Source organism: Gobius niger (assembly GCF_951799975.1).
Source record: "Gobius niger genome assembly, chromosome: 16".
In the NCBI taxonomy this organism is placed as follows: domain Eukaryota; kingdom Metazoa; phylum Chordata; class Actinopteri; order Gobiiformes; family Gobiidae; genus Gobius; species Gobius niger.
Genome location: NC_136867.1, coordinates 21,246,666 through 21,268,339, shown reverse-complemented (window position 1 = coordinate 21,268,339; position 21,674 = coordinate 21,246,666). Strand labels below are relative to the sequence as shown.

At 40.3% G+C, this 21,674-nt stretch overlaps 1 protein-coding gene across 1 annotated transcript in view; it reads right to left on the bottom strand.

Annotated features, from left to right (window-relative positions):
- Nucleotides 1–21,674, bottom strand: part of clmna (calmin a) — a 48,372-nt gene that overhangs the window by 7,754 nt on the left and 18,944 nt on the right. The window contains exons 2-7 of the mRNA XM_079573400.1: nucleotides 6,847–6,908; nucleotides 3,223–3,318; nucleotides 3,060–3,143; nucleotides 2,861–2,953; nucleotides 1,818–2,014; nucleotides 723–916 (exon numbers count right to left, since the gene is read on the bottom strand). Of these exons, the coding sequence (XP_079429526.1) occupies nucleotides 723–916; nucleotides 1,818–2,014; nucleotides 2,861–2,953; nucleotides 3,060–3,143; nucleotides 3,223–3,318; nucleotides 6,847–6,908 (726 nt within the window). The remainder of the gene's footprint in view (nucleotides 1–722; nucleotides 917–1,817; nucleotides 2,015–2,860; nucleotides 2,954–3,059; nucleotides 3,144–3,222; nucleotides 3,319–6,846; nucleotides 6,909–21,674) is intronic.

The window sequence follows — 21,674 nt, the reverse complement described above, 5'->3', positions numbered from 1 at the left end:
GAGACTAACTTTGGTTAAAATAGGATTGTGCTGCAAAACGTAAACAAAGTAAGGATTATCTTGATTCTGCACATTCAACAGACTTACAATTACTACACACCGACATTACACTTTCGCAAAGTTATAGTTAAGGTCAAGATCTTGTGCTCGGTTTGGTCAGGAGTCAGCACTACCTTGCTGAAGGTGTCTGTCTATTGTACATGTTTTGGGTGGATGGGGAACTCCAGAAAGGATCATCATAATCAATATCATATGGCCATAGTTACAGCTACTGTGCATGGGAGTTTTGTTTAACTTTGCCCAACCCTAACTAACGCTAGACCCAAATAAATAGTTCATAAAACCATTCACGAAGAGATTAAATGAATAACGGAGTAGTAAAGGTCATAAATGTTACATGCAAACAGAATTAGTATTTTATCATTAATATTAAATTGCTAGAGTCTAAGGGCTAAAATATCACTCAGTGCTACAATAAAGTGCGACCTGATGCTTAACACTTATTCATTTGTATTTTTACCCCTGAGCAAAGAACATAGACATGTAATACTTTGACGTCAGCAACGCGAGTGATTACTGTGGCTTCCCACCTCATAAAATTTTAATTATTTCTGCAGGCAAAATCCAGTAGTGATTATGCAAAAATGATTCCACCTCCGAGGCTGCATTAAAAGATAAAAGTCTAGTTTTATGTTATTGATATAGCAGAAGATGAATGTTACCCTCTGGCTCCAGCAGTCTCGGGATGCCCAGACTGTAGTGGGCTATCCGGAAAGCATCCTCCAGGTTTTCTCTCGGCGTCCTGAGCAGGGCCTTCCTCATGTCCACCAAACTGGAGTCTATGGACTTGATAACGGCCAGGAAGGCGAGACCGCTAGTCCAGCTCTTTCCAAAGTCCTGAACTGCCACGCCATACCTATGACATAATATAAAGCAATTTTACGTTACAAAAGAATGGCTTAGATTTAGTGCATGCTAACAATTGTGGAAAGCTTCTTAAAGCGTCAACGTAGGAGAATAATTGTTCACTCTTTGCACTTGGTGATGAGCTACGTCTGCATCAAGTTGCTCTGAGGGTGACTAATGAAAATAATATGTGTATAGCCCCATCAGGCCTATACACATATGGGTGAAGTGTCTTGCCAAAGAACCTGACAATAGGATGAAGTGATAAGAGTTCCTAGTCTACACAGACAAGACTGGGATCTCGTCTAACTTAGCTGAGTTTAGATGAGCGTGAATGAACGTGTGACCCATTCATATCAATTTAAAGATGTCGGGCTAGTAAAAAAAACAATGAATAAAATCACAAAGATTAAGAAACAGCACCACTTTCTGCAAAAGCAACTGGTAAGGCTGTAAAGCTGTGAATCAGAGGTGAGAAAAGTTTTCTGGCAGCGGTATATTCTTTCGCATTTGAGTGACACGCTACAAATATACAACAGTAATGAAACGGTCATTAACTAGAAGGTGGAAATCATTGGCTCCTGCATTTGAAGAGAACGTAGGAGTGGCTGGCTGCCTTGGATAGTCGGACAAGAACTCCAAAAGAGATGGCTACAGATATTATAGCAGTGCCAATGGGATTATCTTCTCTCCAAGTGTTGAGTATATGTTTGGCACTGACTGTTCCTAATCATAGTTTTAAAAAGCTGAAATCACATCATATGCAAGATCTTTTCAGTGCGTTAAAATAAATTCCCCTGAAAGCAATTACTGTAGACATGTTACATCAAACTCTCACTAAACATTTGGGACACTTTTGGTTGCAATTTGAGCGCAGCCCTGGTCACTTAAGAATTCCGGTCCACACTCACTTGCGCGTCCGCCTCTGCACCCACTGCAGCAGCTTCTTGATGGCTTTGCCGTGCTCGCGTAGGGGGTTGGTGCTGGGCTGCCTCTCCCTCTCGTCTGACGGGGTGCTGGAGGCGTCGGAGTCCGAGCTGGTCGGCAGGGACGACAGGCTGGAGCAGGACGGGAACTGGCTGCGGATGTTTCCGGTCAGCTCCTTAATCTGGGATAAAGATCATGAGTTCAAGGATTCACTGTGAAAAAAACTCAACTGAAACTCATTTGCTCCTCATTCGGATCAATCACAATTTTCAATGTTTCTTGTATTAAAAGTAAATGGCTCATGTTATAGATGGTACAAAATCCATCTCAGCTTTACCAGCCAATTCATGCTTTTCAATCCAATACCATTTAACACAAAACAGTCCACATTTTATTCCTTCCAAGGACTTCCCTTTCTCATTTCTCTTTTGACGATGGCACAGATTGCCAATTCGCTGCCTCCTGATAAAGTAGTGGATAAAGTTTTGGCATTTTTCCTTCCTGCTGTAACCATGGTTTATGTTTGGCAACGGCACAAAAAAGCACTTTCGAAGTACTTCTTGTCTCCTCTAATTTCAAGGTCACATAAAAAAAAAAAGTTTAATTATTTTAACTTTATTAGCTTATTTAGGGAGAATCAATATATGTAAATGAGGACTCAGCATTACTATACATATCACTAGTTTATTGGCCGCGATTGTAACAGTAAAGTCTGTGTCTAATTTGGGCTGAAAACAAATCTATTCCTTTATAAATTGCTGTGGAGATGTCTTTGTTCAAGGCACTAAACCATGCGAGCAATCCAATCAATTACCCAGTGTGCTGCGCTTTGATGTGAATGGAAACGCACGGGCTGTGAAGAAGATACTTTCCCTAAAACTTGACCTCATTTGGCCTGATAGGAACAGCGCAGGCAGCCAGTGAAGACACATCTAAGGAGCTCATATAAGATCAAAGAAGGGGACGCGTTCAACTCAAAAGCGGATCAAGGGGGGGGGGGGGGGGGGGGGTTGGAAAATGCTTTTACCTGAAAGAACAGGATGATGTTCCAGATGAGGCCCAGGATGATGGAGGAGTTTCCATCGGCAACGTCAGACGCATCGATGCTGACCAGTTTGACCTGAACACAACATGTTGTTTTTAAAGGTAGAACATTGTGACTAAAGTGCTTGTGTAATACGTATTAGAATCAGCAACAGATGTGTCAACGGGAATCTAATACTCACGTTTCTCTCCTCCAGAAATGACAGGACCTTTGCGATGTTGTTAAGTCGGAAAATGCGATGGGAGGATTTCTTGAACCCGTGAAGCTACGAGACAAATCACAGTATCAAACGTGTTCACATGTAGCAAAACAAGCAATTAAGTCGTAGTGTGAGCATTTCATACCAATCTGCATCCAGAGAGCTCCTCCAGCAGAGCCAAGAGAACGTGTCCATCTTGAATGTCCCGGAAGAGATCATTGACTTCAATTGGAGGGTTACACTAAGAAATAAGCACAAAGAAAACAACAACTTTAAAAACATTTGAAAACTAGGTCAAGTTTTCATGCAGCAAAAATGTACAGATAAACACATATCTTTTTGTCTATCTATTGCTAGCACTGAGTTTGTAATTGGCCTTATTGTGAATCCTGCATTATTTGAGGGAGCATCCGGTTTGAATTTTAAAGCACCTCCTTTATGTACATGTGCCCAGTGCTGTCACTGCTGATCAAACAGTCTGTCAGGGGCGTTTACCACTATTAGCTGCGGACGGACTCCTAATAACTTTAATGCTCAAGCAAACAACTCCTATTAATCATTTCTACAGCAGTGTTTGCTGGAGCCATTGGCAGCTCATTTACATATCAAATAAAAGGCAGGGTGAGTAAAGATTATGGAAGGTTTTCCCAAGCCTGTATCCATAAAACATGGCATACATTGAGGTTTAAGAACAATATTATGGGGCATGAGGTTGTAAAATCTGAAAATGTAAAGAAAAGAAGCGCCATCTGCAGACAGTAGCGGGAATTACAGTGGAATCAGCTCACACTTTCAGCTAACGTCATGCTCGGAAATTGCAATTGGTCAATATGTCGATATAGTCAAAACCGTGACAACCCTATACCAGTGAAATGTGGAGGACAGTTTTTCTGTACCCTCTAGGATGCAACAAAATCCAACAAATACAGTTTGGAGTATGTCTGCAGTACAAAAGGAAACGACCAGAGTGAACAGGACTTATGAGGATTTGTCAAAACACTAAAAATACTACTTTGGTAAGTTTTTGATGACTGGCCAACAAAAGTTGATTTTGCATGATATGTTGCTATATAGTATGTTAATATCGGATCAGATTAAGATCGCAATATTTTTTGCTGCAATAGCAAACATCGATACTTTCAATACTTGTGTTTGGAGGTATTTTTATCATACACTCCTTTGTTTTCCAGTTGCAGTACTTTGTTCCATTTTGTGTTTATGTACTTTTATAAACTTTGGACACATAACTGTTTTCTTTTTACACATTTAAAGGTAGACATATTACTTATCATAATTACTTACTGTATCGCAATATGTATCGGATAGAGGTCGACCGATATATCGGGCCAATATTTGGGGGGCTATATTTTGGGGATTTTAAAATATCGGCTATCAATACCGATATCTACGGGACCGAAAGTGAGGGCTTTAAAATGAGTCCTCCCCCAACCTCCTAGGCCTCAGGAGGACAGAGAAACATCACGATGAAAAATGGTTCGCTACAAGTTTATTAAATACAAGTTTCACTAAACCTCAGTTAATATGAACATGCTGTATCTCATTTTGAAGCACAGAACCTGGAGAATTCAATCACTGAGTTAGTTTTAACCTCAGCCGCAGCTAGCAACATTATGCTAATACCTACGGCAACTAATGAAAGCTGGGACAGAATCTATCAACTTAAGTAATAAAATAAAATCCAAGTATTTATATTTTTACAGGATTACAGACCAGACATCGGGAAAATCGGTCGACAATATCGGCATCGGCATATAAAAATCCCCCAAAATCAGCCTTAGAAAAACCCATATCAGTCGACCTCTAGTATCGGATAAGCCCCTGAGTATCGTGAAAAAAGTTGATCGTCCCAGCCCTAGTATGCTATTCTTTTTGGTAGATATTCAAAAGGATGCATCATTCCTCCATTAACCTGTCAGAAGAACAAACTTGCCCAAACAGGTTTTTTCACTGGGATAATACAATAAGATCACCTGGAAGTTTCCAAGATAAACACAAAACAAACGCTTGATTGTCAATTACTGGGTCAGTGTTTTGATAACGGTCCAAAGAGAGTGAGACGGCAGAGGACAGACTGGTATTGTATGAAGGACGAAACAATAGACAATATCTCACACTCACTTCATGTCACCACAGCTCACTCTAATCCAAACAAACACTGATGTAACAGGTAATAAAGGACTTGTTAAGACAGACTCTATTCAGCGGGATCAGTTTTACACTGGAATGAATTGCGTTTACCTCAATAGTCACCTTTTCCTATTTTATTTTGCTGTTAAACTTCAATTGAGTGCACCACACGGATGCTCAGTAATGCCTCCATAAAAATCAAACATAATAGCATGCAGCAGTGCTCCGCAGCGGGAGAGACGGGCGAGAGAGGGGAGGAGGGGATTTGCGATGCCCCGGCAGCAGTGGTCACATGTAGCCTGCTTTTCTCAATACCGCAAAGAGGCTAACGACCACTGAGGGACAGATACAACAGTAACACCTCCTCTACTGTTCCCTCAGATAAGCGCTTTACAGCCTCGTGAAAATTTCATGCCGCGCACGGCGAGTTCCCAAAATCCCATGCATTATTCACACAGAGGGGGAGGAGCCTGCGGTGTTTATGTCCCGCACGTGCCTCTGCAGCATTCGACACACATGGAGAGATGCTGTGTAGACGTTGACTGTACGTGAGGGCAGGGCTGAACAATGTCGGAGACGCATCTATTTCGGATTTTCGCTGATTATTCGGATTTTCGTTTCGTTCTTCATTGATTTTCTATATTGCGATTCATTCGAACTACTGTAATACAAGAATCACATTGGAAAGATAACTGTAGACTTAACTATGGGAAGACCAATATTAAAATGTTGAGCTTTGGATACGAGTACCAGAATTAAGTATTTATCCTCATATCTAAATATCAGTATATATAAATATATAAATACTACCCTATTTTCTTGACTATAAGTCGCTCTGGAGTATAAGTTGCACCAGCCTTGGCAACTACCTGGGCACGGAGGCGTAACTGCACCGTTGACAAGCCTCTCCCGGCAACACGTTGTTCAAGCACCCATTTGCGAACCCGTTCCTCTAGCTGTGGCCATCTAACTTTTAGCCCGCTATTAGCTTTGTTTGTTTTCTTCATTACAGTAACCTCTGCTTTTCGCTAGTCGTCTGTCAGTGTGAAAATAACAAAGGTGAAATGATATATTTTGACATATAAGTCGCACCCCCAGCCAAACTATGAAGAAAAGTGCGACTTATACTGTAGTCCAGAAAATACAGTAAATGTATTGATTGAATTTGTGCTTTTCTGTTCATTTTTTGATGGTTAGAGCAGTATTTAGTACATCGGAACAACCTTATCTTACTTGTTTTCACTCAGTCCAACCAAGCGGGCAGCATGAGTGATTATGGCTTTGGAAATTTTTACGTGAAACACATCGGTATCAGTATCATATACTGCAATACTAGTCTTACTTGGTACTGGATCAAAAGTAATTTCCCTGGTGTCATCCAGCAGGGAAAGGAGGTTTAATTCATAACTGGACACAGGCATACATAGGTTTCTACAGCATCTTTTATGGCTAATTTTGACCATTCATATAGCGACTTTGCATCAATGGTTTGGGCTGGGGCAGCAGTAAAATCAAATGGTTTCATGGTGCTCGGATTGTAAATTAAGGTTCAGTCAGCGCGCCGCTCTGTTGTGGAATTCATGATTACGGTCTTTCTCTCCTCAACGCAGAGCCAACTAACCTTTTCTAAATGTAGATTCATCCATCTGGTGAAGGTCCTCTTCTGGACGCTCTCCCGCTCCACTGAAACAGAGGGGGAAAAAGACAAGATGCGTCAGTCTTTTACACAAGTTCATAACACTAATTAAATACTGTTTGTAAGGGCCAGTTTACAAGCAATAAAGTCCAAGCAAATGCATATATAATAGACGCCACGGTTTACATTTATATTTTGCATTTTTAACATACTAAGAAATATTGTGCTTGTTTGCACCAACAACCACAATAACTCAACTGTTATGGAAAGAATTATGGACCACTAATTACAAAGTCAGTATCTGCACCAAAACTTAAAGCAGAACTAAGTAACTCATGCCCCTAGAGGCCATGAGCGCCACTGCAGGTGTCGTAGCACGTACATTTATTTACTCATTCATTGTCCGTGAGAGTAAATACTGCGCTGACAGAAAAGACAAAGTGATATTGCACAGTTGTGCCACAGCTCAATGACACAGTGGAGATATTTTTTTTCTCTCAAACTTGGCATTAAATACTGTTTAAGTGGTGCTAGCCCACAGTTAGCTTTGCCCATTAGCTTGCTTCCTCTTCGTGATTCGTGGTGCCTCTGACCCAGAGGCAGAGAAGTTGCAATTGTGGTTTTCTGGCCAGAGACACCAGGGGGAGATGAAAGACCCCCCAATCATCCCTTTAACACTTGTATTACCCCCAGAGGGCCTGCAAAAAGGATTTCTTAAGGTTAACAAGTTACTAAGTTCTCCTTTAAACAGCATTTACTCTTCTCAAGTTAATATGTAGCTATAATGACTCTTCTTTACACGTCTATAAACTTGAACAGCGTAGTTACTGAATTGCCACAACCTTCAGCGTGAACAGAGGACACAGCGAAGTCATGGAGCCCATATTGTTTTATGGCCATAACCGGCATATGACCGAGTAGAGAATTACGTCTTCAGCACTGACACTGTCCTTGCATTATATAAGCTCTTATGACCAGGCCACACAACCCAATGTCCCTGTCACTCCAATGTGTCGAGCCACATAAAGATGGCCATTGTGGGCTCCAATTATAGATACAATCAATATGGCAGACACCAGGAAAACACTCGGAAAGACCACTTCTAGTTCAAAGGTAAATGCTTTTTTTCATTGACCTGTCCCAGAGTTTATAACTTATGGTTGTAATACGTCCCTCAAAATAAAAACATTTGTTACATTCATATTCAACACTCAAATATATGGAAATAAAGCTACACAGCCTACATGCAAATGGAAGTGGGATATCTGCTGTTATTGAGATTTGCCTTGCATTTCCGTATCTTAATCCAGCTATTTGGTGCCTCCTCGCATTGCAATCCTCAAATGAACAGAAATCAATATTTTCAATCATCAACAATTGGCGAAGAGCGACCCCTAAGCACCAATAAATCCGCGTGCACACACACAACACAAGCTGAAAGTCTTCATCCCCCTTGAATAAACACGTGTCTCATAAAACTGATAGATACCATCGCTAGGATTGGAGAGCCCTCGAAGAGAGTGTAAACTATTAGGAGGAACAGACAAATAAAAACATTCAAATTAGGAGGAGAAATTTGGCAAGTGCGAGTATCTAACTGTCTAAAAGTGAGTTTCATGTTGTACAATATCTCCTCCTCGAGTTGTAAACTTGCTACCACTGTGACATAAAAAAAAAATCCGCTTTTGATTCCGTTGCCATGGCAGCAGATTCAGCCATAATTCACCTCAGCGCCCGGTTCACTGGGGGCACAAGTCAGTGATCACGCTATAGAGCCAATAAGAGCCTGTGCACTATTGATTCTCTTCTCCTCTTTCCGCCTGTGGGTTGTTGATCGCTTCATATAACGTGAGGTCTGGAAACAGTGATGGACGGAGGACACATGGATCTATCATAGAGAGGTCAACGTTCAGCCATCTGGGACAGGTTCAATCTGGAAGAGGTGAATGCCACAACCTCAAATAGACAACAAAAATAGTATAGTTTTCTTGCATGAGCAATCTTCAATGAAACTTCTTGAGTCCTGCTGAACCTTCTTGAGCTCAGATAAAAACCACAGGGAAGGAGTTTAGCTTGGCTCAGTCCCTCACTCCCTCCCCTCTATTAACAGCCACCACCGATGTAGCTATGAGTCTTTGTAGTTCTAAGTCCTAACGACCTAACTCACATGGGCAATATTATTAAGCTAAACCAAGCTCTGCATCAATTTATGTTTTTCCCATGGGATGCCTTAGTCAAAAACAAACAAACAAAAACACAGGGTCAGAATCGATATCACAAACTGCCGGCGCCGCACTTATATTCACGTAGTGGACCGACCCACGCTCAAATGTCAAGTTAGTGGCAGCTCTCGTGATTTACAGGTTATATCTATTGAATCATTTTGTAATTAGGGCAAATTCGCCTGAGCGGCCAAAGATTTGGGTGGGTGCTCAAACCCCCGCAGTACCCATGATTTATTGTTGTGACAAAACCCTGATGTGAAGTGATGTGTGGTATAAACTACATATACATATACATCGGGGCTACACAATATAGACGTATCACCAAATTATCGTCATCTCGCCTCTGTCGCAGCTTTGATTCCAGGACTGTGCAGAGGTGACAATGATCCAATGCAAAAGTTCAGTTTCAGTAACAACTTTCCAATGTCTCCTTGTATTGGTTCTGATTTTGTATTCTTTGAGTCTTGTTTTGACATAATTGGATGAAAAAACGAAGAAATTGCTTACCATTGTGTAAAGGTTTAATTTAAGATTTAATAAAGCAAAATGGTGTGTTGAAATGGTTCAGGAAAATGTTGCAAACTGTTATCGAATATAACCATTTTGTCTCATACCATGCAGCTGAATTAGCAGTGAGCAGTGACCGCAGTGCAGCGTCCAGGCACCCATCTCCAGATATTGAGGCATGTTTGGCCTGTGTACCTTAGGGGATGGTGATTGTATTTCAGACATTCTTTCTTCCATAATCTTAAATTTCAGATTATGTGTTTTGTGACTTTGATCAATTGTACACTGGAGTCATTCTAACATCCCCCAGCCTCCGTCAGCGCTTTAGTTCAATGCCGTGGGCCCCAACTCCAATCGCAGAGAACAGAAAAGAGAGAGAATCCCCCCCCAATGGTTTGTTATTCAAGACATGTAGCTATAGAGCTTTGTCAGAGCAGACGCAGAGAGGAGGAGGAGGAGGAGGAGGAGGAGGAAGGGGGCAATGAGGAAACAAAAAGAAAGATGACAAGCCTGGAGGGAGACGTGGGCACAAATCACTGGAATCTCCGGGAACATTAATAATATGAGCGATTGCAAAAAGTTTTTTTGAACAACATCTGACCGGCAAGACAAGGTAAGGCGTACTTTACAACTGCTGCCTTGAAGCGACTGGAAACATATTGTGGTTAAAAAGGCTAGATGCAAGTTAGCCATTTTATACTCACTACTGCCACCTCAGGTCATACGTGTAACTACACCTTCTATATTAAGCTCGTGCATGACGGCACTTCGGTCCCTAGCCTCTTTAAGCATAACATTTTAACATATAGGTAACCGAGGTACAGAAAGTAAATTGTATTAGTAAGGCTGTGTAAAGTGTCAAAATTGTGTCACAAACCTAACTATGGTCAATCTCAATTATCGTCATGGGGCTTTTGAATCATCAAGTGTACGGCCAACTCTGCGGCAGTGACAGCACAGCATGGGACTACCAATTAGCTCAGACAGTATTACTACTTACAGTTCTTACAAATGTCAGCAAAATAACACCTTTTGATTGGAAAAAGTAGAAAACCTTCCAGCTCTCGTGGCCTGTTGACATCTTGTATTAGAAAAGAGCAGAATTGAACTGTAATAACTATGGCGGACATAATGAAACTCTTTTTAACAGTTAAGAAAAACTATCTTTCAAAGTGACTCCATAAACTCTCACTTGTTGTTTCTTACAGTAAAGTTATGTTATTTGGACAAGATCCCAAAGCCATTTGTAATGTTGCGTGCTCTCTCTGATAATTTACTGCAAATAGATCCCCCATAGCACGGGATGCAGCTGGCTTCACAATAGAAAAAAAAAACCTTTTTATGCCCCCACTACATCAGAAAGTGCCCTGGTCTCTTGGGAAATTTCCCGCAGTGAGAACTCATAATTAAGCCATTAATCTGTGTACACCTTGTAGCAGTCACAAACCTTGGCTCTCAGTCCTACAAAACACTCAGCTTTGAAAATTCAGCACTGATAATAACATCAACAATATACAGTGTAACAAGTGTCATCAACGGGGTGGGAACCTCTGAGTACCTCACGATTCCATACGATACGCGATACTTGGCTTACGATAGGGCTGGGCAAGTAATCGAAATTTAATTGAAATCGTAATCTCTCCTTTGGCAGTCTCAATAATCGTCGTGGGACTTAACAATCGACAGGTTTCTTTGGCACAAACAGGACCTAGTTTGAGAGTTTGGACGAGGCAATGGACTTTTGTGCGTTAAATGAGAGTTGATGATGGCATTTGTTTTTGTTGAGCTGAGGTTTGTATAAAATATGTATCTAATTTTATGAATCAGCAAGATGTATTTAATTTATTATGAAAAAATAAAATCGAGATCGATCAATATGGGGAACAGAATCGTGATTATTTTTTTTCCAAAATAGCCCAGCCCTAGCTCATGATAACGATTATCTCACGATACTGCGATAATCGATATATTGCACAAAAATAACCTACAATATATCACGATAAAAAAAATGCAACTTTTAACATACTACATACTATTCATCATTTACATTTCTTTTCCTGTGCTTGTACCCTTTTTTCTATTTCTGTGAATGATCCCTGACTTACACACTGAAAATGAGTCTATAGAACTGTCAGTGACTTCATTTACATTTAAATAAACAAGAAACCACAGCCCTATTTAAAAAGGATTAAATCAACCACAAATTAATCTTATATATAAATATAAAAACTATCATTACAAGTAATTTATTTGTGAGACAGTGGTTGGTCCAAGTGCTTAAAACTGTAGTGCTGCCTCCTGCTGTCCTGACTGAATTCTTCTATTGACAGTGAAAACAGTGGAGCAACTGCTGCCTAATTAATATGCATGATGTCGCTTGTTAATATGCATGACATCATTAAAACTATCGATCTCGGAATATAAAGTATCGCTATTGTCCTAAAAATATCACGATATATCAGCAAATCGATATATTGCCACACTCCTAGTCCTCGATGCACAAAGACAAAAATGTTTGCTATAGAATATGTATTTATGTTAACTTGGTGTATTAAAGTCTTTTAAACATTTTGAAAAGCCACTTCTTCACACTACTACAACCTCCATGAGGCAGAATTACCTTTGGTCCAACAAACTTCTCGAGGTGTCAATGTCTGACCATTAACTTGGGGAAAAACGCAATGCATTTTGGTAAACATTTCTCAAAGTATGGCACACTCGAAACTATTGTCCATATTTGTCCAATGGGGAGCAAAGAACAGGCCTGTGCAGGTTTTCATAAAGATTACTTCTTCCCATAGTTGGTAAGTCAAAAGCATCGGCCCCCAGGGAGTTTAGCTTTTTGTTGCTAAATTTAGACTTTGTTCTCTCGTGCAAAAGAGGCAGGTTAACATTCCTGAGGTTTTTAACTGGTTCATAAGGCCCTCAAAGTGTCTGTAAGAAAACACATGCTCACACACACACTGCTGTAGTAAACACACATCCAGGGAGAGCGGCAAGTTCCCATTGACTTAAGTGGAGGTCAAGGATCAAGTTTCATTTCATGCTATGGCGCGATGAAGGGTGAGGAGGTGACATCATTATTGGGAGGCTGGGGAACTATAAAAACCTCGCAATATAGACGTGTTTGTGGATATAAGTTATATTAAAGATGAACCCTGGCAGTCTTAAATGTTAGGTCACCCATTCTTTGGAAAAATAGCACCTTTCTTGGGCAAAAACATTCAGAAGTGCACTGGATAATGTGAGCCAATAGTTTACAGGTTAAAACATTGACCAGAAAGTCGCACCTGGAAAAATGGCATCAGTCGTGACTTCACTTTACAGCCCACAATGAAGTCTTTTAAAAGTAGATGATTTTTTTTTAAGTGTGGCTGACTGTGTGTGTTTTTCCCACCATTTTAAATGAGCTAATTACTCACAGAGGCGCATTGTAAAAGTCATATGGAAAGAAAGAGCTCGGCAAAATGACAAATTAATGACACCAGTGAGCTACGATGTCACAGTAACTATAGGGTTGTCAAACTCAGATACTAATTGGTGCAATCTACACTAGATACGTACGAGTATGCACTTTATCGTCATTTAAAGTAGACTAGACTCCCTGACCACATAAATCCACCAGGATTTAACCAACTGTTATGATCTGCTGTCGCTGCAGTAGGTCAGGTTTAGGTTTAGCAATACTATGAACAAATAAGATCAGCTGAACATCCTGAATGACCAGGTTATTCCACGGGTTTCTTCTTCCCTGATGGCACAGGCATATTCCAAGATGAGAATGCCAGGATTCATCTGGCTCATATTGTTAAAAGTGGTTCAGAGAGCCATAATTTCACCACACATGGATTGACCACAGAGTCCAGATGTTAAGCCCAATAAGAATCTTTGGGATGATTCAAATTTTTTGGGATCAAAATCAATATCCATAGAATTCACTACAAAACTGAAATATGAAGTGTGTCAATATCAAACCTAAAAGCTTAAAAAAACGCAGCAAAAACAAGGTGAAAACATGACAAAAAAGCAATAAAAAAGTTACGAAAAGGTAACACAAAAACGCGAAGCTTTAAGATTTGGGTAAAGCCAAACTGGAAAAAATGGACTTGATTCAGGCAGGTTTCACTCATTTAGATTTTTTTAGAACCAAGAATACTGCAGTAAAACTGCCAATGGTACAAGTGCACATTTTCATACCCCATTGCAGGGCTGGACTGGCCATCGGGAGATTCGGGAGTTTTCCCGATGGGCCGACGTACTTTTGGGCCGATTGGGCCAGTCAGATCGAGATAAGGCCCGTGATTTCCTTTCACCGGCCCAAAATTATCAGTCTCTATCGTTACGTAGATGCAATTACACAATTCCTCCACCAGAGGGATGTGACGCCTTTTGTACCCTGCTGGCAGCGCGTTTTCTTGAGTCATGGTTCACAGATAATCTGGTATAATGAACAATGGGCCTCTGGGACATAACACTCATGCCCCTCACATTGCTAATATAAGAGGAAATAGTTTATTGTAACTCCCTCCAGGACCCACAGAACCTCAGACCTCTATTTTTTATACATTTTAGACAAATGTTGCAAAGAAGTGCATGCTGGGAGTTATCAGGTGACTCCGTCTTGTCCCTCGTCATTAGTGCACGCAGTTTGGAAATCTTGTTTCCATTAAAAGGATTTACAATGTTTGGCCTTTTTGGGACTTCTATTCTCACTCCACACCTCCTGAACTCCGTGGTGAGTTTTACCATTTTATCTTCAATCCACAGTGGGATCAATTGGTTGGTTTTGAGAAGTTTATTTGTGTTGCAGTCTCGAGAGGAACTTCATTAACGGAGCGCACATTTTAAGATTGTTTAGTCATTTTACAAAAGTTCCATCAAATTGTAAATGACAAAATTAAAGTGTTGAGTGCTATGAGGTGTTAGCTTGAATTCGGCTGAAACAAAATGCAGCTATTGTCCTCGATTCGTAGCTTATACTGTTTTAGTTCAAGCCAAGGGCTGATTGTTTTGCTCATCACCTCGACTATTGCATTGAATATGACGGTCTTGACCCAAAAGTCCCGGGCCGATTTTTTCTGCCAGTCCAGCCCTGCCCCATTGGCTGATAAATCAACCTGAAATTAAGACAAAACGTATTGAATCGAGTCAAAACCAAGTTTAAACTAATCTAGATCAAACATTTTTGGAGCGTTGAAATCGTCGTGACAACAGGATGGCTCGTATTTGTTATTTGAATAAGAGGTACTTATTACAGAGCAGAGCCCCCGTCTGTGAATCTTCAATAACTCATTCCAAGCTGGCTCATAAAAACGCGATAAAGTACAGCGAAATGAGTGAACATGCTTTCCTTCTGTAAATTGTTAAAAATAAGCCTCCTTAAATTGCTCTGTGCCAAAGAAACCAATTATCCCAGATCCACTTGAGTCATGGATATTCTCGTAACGTTTTGGGAGCGCGGGTTTACCAGCGCCCCGCCTTCAGTGGCTTAATTTATCAAACTGTTAATTCATGAATCGGTCCTGACAGCAGACGCTTTACAATCTGGTTTGGCTTGGGGCCAGTCTCCGGGCAAAACGTGAGGGGAATGTATCAAACATTCTTTATAATTTTAACAACGACCAACAAAGCACTTTTAATGAATTCTGCATTCAGCGCTGGAGCAAAGCCAAACTTGGGTCAAACAGCAGCAGTCACAAGAATGAAGGCCTTTTAGTGGGAAAGGGGGCTACCAATGGGGAGTGCATCCAAGCTAATAATGCCCTTAATTTATTTATTGACAATAATAAAGATGAAGAGGTATTACTTTAGGGCCTCAAATTGCCGAGCTTGGCATAAAACTCAAGTTCCTTTGCCGTAAAGTTATTCGTTTTGGCTTGTCACTGATGAAAGGACAGATAGTACAGATTTTCTCATGGGGATAAGGCAAGACAACAATAAAAATCATCTTTAGCTCAGCCGCACGGAGATAAATTGTCTTCTTGAACCCAGCAGATCTTGCAAACTAAAGTTGGATAGTGCAGATTTTTATCAACTTCGGTCCTAACTGAAAACTGCTAAGCATAACATTTGAAAGAATAGAAACCTATGTATATCAAGTATGTCAACTTGCGGGGTCACTTTCACATAAATGCTCTAAAACTATAGCTTTAAGTTCATGAAAATAATACAAACGCTTTATAATTAGACGCACAGTGCTTTTCCCCCCACAAATGCCTGTGTTTACGATATATTAAACGAGGACAAAACAAAATTCGCTCCTAGACAGACAGACAGACTCCAGACAGATAGATGGTTTAGCTCCGTGGCTTGGCCTTGAAGGGAAAGTGTTGACAGCATAGGAGAGATAAGCAGTCATAGTAGTTCATACATTTATAATTAATTTGTTTTTATTTGGTCTCAGCGTTACTTCAGTTCTCCAGAGCAGGTAGTTCCCCCACAGTTCATCCCTTTTCCTCCCAAAAAATTGTCCTCCTTCTTTTGTGTGTCTCCACAGCGAGCTGCCAGGTCACATTTAACAGTTCATCACTGTGCGCTACTTTCTGGTGTAAGTCCATCACTCGGTCACTCCCTGCTCCAAAGTGTATGGCTCAAATGTACTTTCACACTATTTAGTCATCATTACAGTTCTTATATTGACTCATCAGAATATCGTGCGCCCATTGAAAAACTCTCACCAAGGAACAAAATATGATGTGAATGAAACATATTGATTTGGATCGCTGTCGTGTTCAACAATCAAAACCAGTCATGCCCCAAGTCTCGTGGGCATGTAACTCTTCAGGCTACGTTTATAACCCGTGCTGTTAGCTGCATGACTACAACGCTCCACAATGTTTCATTCACATTCTCTCCAACCGGGCTTCACAAATTAGACACTCTTTCGAAACTACAGGTGCATCCCGCCCGACCACATAACTCCCCTCTGTATCAGCAAGAGGTGACGAAGGAACTGTCAACAAACAAAGTCAATCTGTCAGTGTGACAATAGGACGCCTAACCATACACTCAACCTGGATTTGTGTCAATCATTTACTCCTGTAGTAGCCAGCTTGTCTGCAAAAGACTCTCTCATGCGTCGGCCGGCCTCATTTGTTTCCCATGCAAACACCGTGAGTCGAGCAATCTGCATAGTGGCTCACTGCAGTCCCCATGAATGATGTGTTTACCCAGCCGCCTGCTTTTTGACATTTCCAGGCTGAGAGCGGAATAATGGAGGGTCGGGACTGAAAGCAAACATAATTAAGTGGTAATTAAGTCAACTGGGACTGTAAGAAACACACCTCTCATAAAAGAAGATGAGTAATTTGGTGCAGGATTGAAGGCGACTGTGGCTCTTTTGTCTTAAGAAGACCCTTAAGTTAATTGCCTTGTCCTGGCTGTGCACAGGATTAGACCATATATGACAGCCTTAATCCACTGCACGGAAAGGAAAGAGGTTATTTTACCATAGTAACTAAAGAGGAGATGGTTCTAATGTGGGACAAGTATTACCAGTGGTACATAGATTTTGTCCAGGACTTTTTGGGGATATAAAACAGCTTCAAAATAGCCAAAAAGGCAAGTAATGGGTCTATTTTTAAACCATAGCATTGTATTGACATGGTGAGACTGATATCTGTAGCGCCGCATAGGTTCTATAAAGTAGTAATTGGTAACATTTTACAATACAGCCTGGTAAGTCTATGTAGTTACTGTAGTACATCCTAGACATCTACAGTGGAACCTAAATGGTACTTCACAGTAGGGCAGCTCGATTATAGAAAATTGTATTCATTTTTTTAATTTATCTATGCAAAATATTTTATTTGGACAATTAAAAAGAAGCTCAAATGATATCAAATCTGCTCACGTTTCTAAACTAATCCTCTATGTCTCACCTGCCCCCTGCAGGCCAGCATTCACACCTGTCCAAGCAAACCGAGCCGCGCGGCCTGATGACATCATCACACAGTGCTGTTTGTTTATGACGGACCAAAGCATTTGCCACTAGCTCGTGAAATGTGAAGGGAACAGAAACAATCATCCCAGCGGCGTGAAATAATACAAGTTTGCTTTGAGTTCTGTTTGTGGGATCTGCTCCTGAAGAAGAGTTTTAGATCAGTGGCGTTATCTCAAGTTCTTTATATCAAAAAATATTATTATAATATTATGATACATTCAGCGGATTAGATGTGCTCACACAACCCGAGCAGGAGGGATTTCACATGCTTTGGATGGAGGGCATCCTCAATAGTCATTTTTGTAATCGTGTAGTGTAATAAAAAAACACAACGGTCGACCTCTACGTATTATCATGCCGCTAGAAAATACAAGCGAACGATTCACAGCAAAAAATTCTCACAACAGTAGTTTAGCTGAATGTGCAGTTCTAATACGTTTGATTTATCCTGTGCACAATTTAATCATTTTAATAAGCAAAACACACTGAGCCTTATATAACCTATGACACTATAATAGACTAGAACCATCATGACATTATTATGAGTTGATCCTAATTTACACACTGTAATAATACACAATTTATATATTTCCAGGGACTACATATATACGTGCCCAAAAGGTTTAGGTAGACCGACAGTTTCGCACATTCACAGACTCTCAGCTCCACTCGAAGGATCAGGCCAGGGCACCACTCGCTAACCCCCGGGCAGGTACACAAACACCAGTGCACCATGGAAACCTCTCACAGCAGAGTAAACACTGGTCGCGCTGAGGGAGGAAAGCTGCTGAGAGAGCTCTTCCGAGACTCTTACCAGGGTCAGGTTAATAAGTGGATGACAAATAAATGAGAAAACCTGTGTTACTACAGCACTTGTTACAATTAGTTTGTGTTTAAACTAAAATAATCACAGACCGGGCAATGCACTAAATGTTACTAGGCTGCATATATTGATAGCTCACTTGATCATAGATTATTCCACCAAACAGGGATAGAACTAAGACTCCATAATAACAAAAACACACAAATGCAAATCATCCATTTTAGAAACCCAAATTGTCACTTTAGCTCTCAATATGATCTGACATTGTGGCTACAGCCTCAACTAATGTGACATTTCAGGTTGATGAAATGTGATGTTGGCAGTTCACCTCATTATGGAGCGTTAGCATTTGGCACATTCACACCACTTTGTATGCAGGCCTGTCACAATAACAACATTTGACATTTGAGATATTGAGGTTGGAAAATATTGTAATAAACTTGATGCCACTGAAAGTAACTTAATACTATCGGCCGTCCGATATATATTTATATGGCCGATATTTTGATATGTTACAGTATCAGCCGATCTAACACTAATAAAAGCCTTTTGCATTGGAAAAGAAAAGAGCTACAATGTCACTGCTTTTATGAGTCCCATGCAATGAAAATTGGTTGGCTACAAGTTTGTTAAACACAAATTTCACCAACTAAACCTAGAACCTGGATAATTCAATCGTTCAGTTAGTTTTAACCTAATTGTATTTTTGATTGCTGCGGCTAGCAACAGTATGCTAATGCTAATGGCAGCATGCTAATGCTAACAGTAACCTGGGACAGAAACTATGATGGAATCACCTGAAGTAATCAAAATAAAATTGTCCATTGCTGGAGTGGGTGAGTGTTTATGTTTTTACAGGATTATAGACCAGACATTTGGAAAAATTGGCCAAAAACATCTGTCAAAATATAGGCCGTGCATATCAGAATCGGCCAATAAAAATTCCCAAAAATCGGCATTGGCCATATCGGTCAATATTTATTTAAAACATAAAAATCACAGTAATCTCTTGCTCTAAAAGTACGTATTTATATATCTTCCATAGCACACATGAAACTCAACACAAACACAACTAAACACAAATTACTTTGGTAAAATCAGTAAAATGTCATAATCATATTGTTTCTCTGTCTGTTTACTGAACGATGAGTTGACATAGTATTTATTACGACCTATTTGTATGGTGTTATTAAACCAAATACCATGCTATTCCGAAAGGCGGTGGTTAAAAATATGCGTCTAGAATCCAGTCATAAAAAGAAATTATAAGGGTCAATCTGAATAAAAAAAAGTGCCAAATAGTTTTGATGTTAATCTGAATTATTGACCTCCTCAGTGAAGGGAGGAGCAGCAATGCCTTGGTGAAGGTCTAACTAACTAACAAACTAACAGATTTCAATGCTTTGTGCTTGTTTTGATTCTAGAGCATTGAACACAAAACAAAAATATGGTGAAAACTAAGGCTCGGCCACATCATGCCATTTATGAGGCAGGGCAGATGGAAATGACTGAGGCAGAGCAATATTTACCTTCCTTTTGTGATGTAAACTTTAGACCAAATTGCCCTGCCTCATGTTCATAACCAGGCAAAAGAACAAGACAGCAAAAGCTATTGTCCTATTATAGTGGCTAAAGTTGAGACCCCAGTTACTCTCGTTATGGAGAAAACTCTGTTCTGGTACAAGAGAACAAAGGATAGGGTTTGCTTCAAAGAGAACTCTAGCTCACAGCTCGGCCATAATGCACCAATTAGTCAGAAATATAAAGAGATGACTGGTGCCGCTGTGAAGGAAGAATAAAAAAAAAAATGTCTCGAACCACCTCCGCAAATCCAGCACTCAGAGCCAGAAAGACTGACAGGAGATGAGAAAGATGCATGCTTCCCCCCGTAATGCTTTATTTTCCTGGTTGTCTTCTGGCCCTGAACACGTCAGAGCATCAATGTAGCACAGTCACAGTCGCTCAAGGTTATATTATGAGGAACGCTGCTCCTTTGTTGAAATATTCATGACAGGGCTTCCCTTTAGACCACAGTGGAGCATTACCCCGAGCGGTTACATAACTCTGCAGTTCATATGAGGGACTTTGTGCTCGACACCGTCCCCTGGTACCTCTGTGGGTTTACAGATATCCTCCACACAATGCCAGAGCGAGCAGGTACAGGACATTATGACCAAAGACTATGATGGGAGTACCGCTGAAAATACTTTGAATATGACACAAATCAGGAGAAAATGTTGATTAACGAAGCAGGCTTTTCTGCGTATTGGACTTTTTTAGCACAATCAGTCAGATGGATGTAATGTAATGCCTAATTGGTGAAAGATTACAACACTTTACTAACCAAGATGTGACATGTTTCAATAAACATGCCGCATCTTGTTTGGTTTTCACACCAAAACCTCCCACGCTACACGAACAGCACCACAGTAAACACCAAACACAGGAGACCCAAACTGTTTTGCTGCTCGGACAACATAATCCCTATCATTTTCAATGACCTCATGTGATCCTCAAGTCTTTCAGCACGCAGTTGTACTTCATACTTACAGAGTTAAACTAGATCTCCACCAAAAGTGAGGCAAAAAAAAATACAAGTCACCAATGAATGAGCTTTCTGTAATGATCAATGTGCTTTATCTTCATGCGACCGTGGATAGGCCTGTCATGAAAACTAAATCTTAAACTATCACGATAAACCATATTATTGAAGATGTTATAATGCCACAGAAACTAACTCTAAAAAGTACCTCATCTTAAAATATCTTACGGTGAACATGAAATACAATGAGACACAACTTACTTGGGGTAAAACATTATAACATTATAACACTGAAGATAAATATTGAGCCCAAAATGTATTGTTTATCTTTTATTTATTGAGCGATAAGTCGATATAGTATTTATCGTAACTGTATAGAGTAGGGCAGGGGTAGGCAACGTAAGGCCCTGGGGCCAAATTCGGCCCTCCAACATAAAACCTTAGGCCCCCAAGAGAATTTTGAAGAAACATTAATTCATAAATCATAGACCAAATACGTGAAAAGGACTCTAAAATGTGGAAAATATATGTTCACATTTCACAGGAAAACCACCCATTAGGTCATATATTATGTGCAAAATTTCTATTTGTAGAGAAAAGGTGCTTTACTTTCGGCTACAATTCGGCCCTTGGTGTTTTGGCAATGAAGAAAATTGGCCCTCCATGACACAAACTTGCCTACCCCTGGAGTAGGGAATGTAATAGTGTCTTATTCAGGGACAAAACATTAATTATTGAAGCAGGTTTGGAGTTGGCTTAGTTCATAGTCTGCTA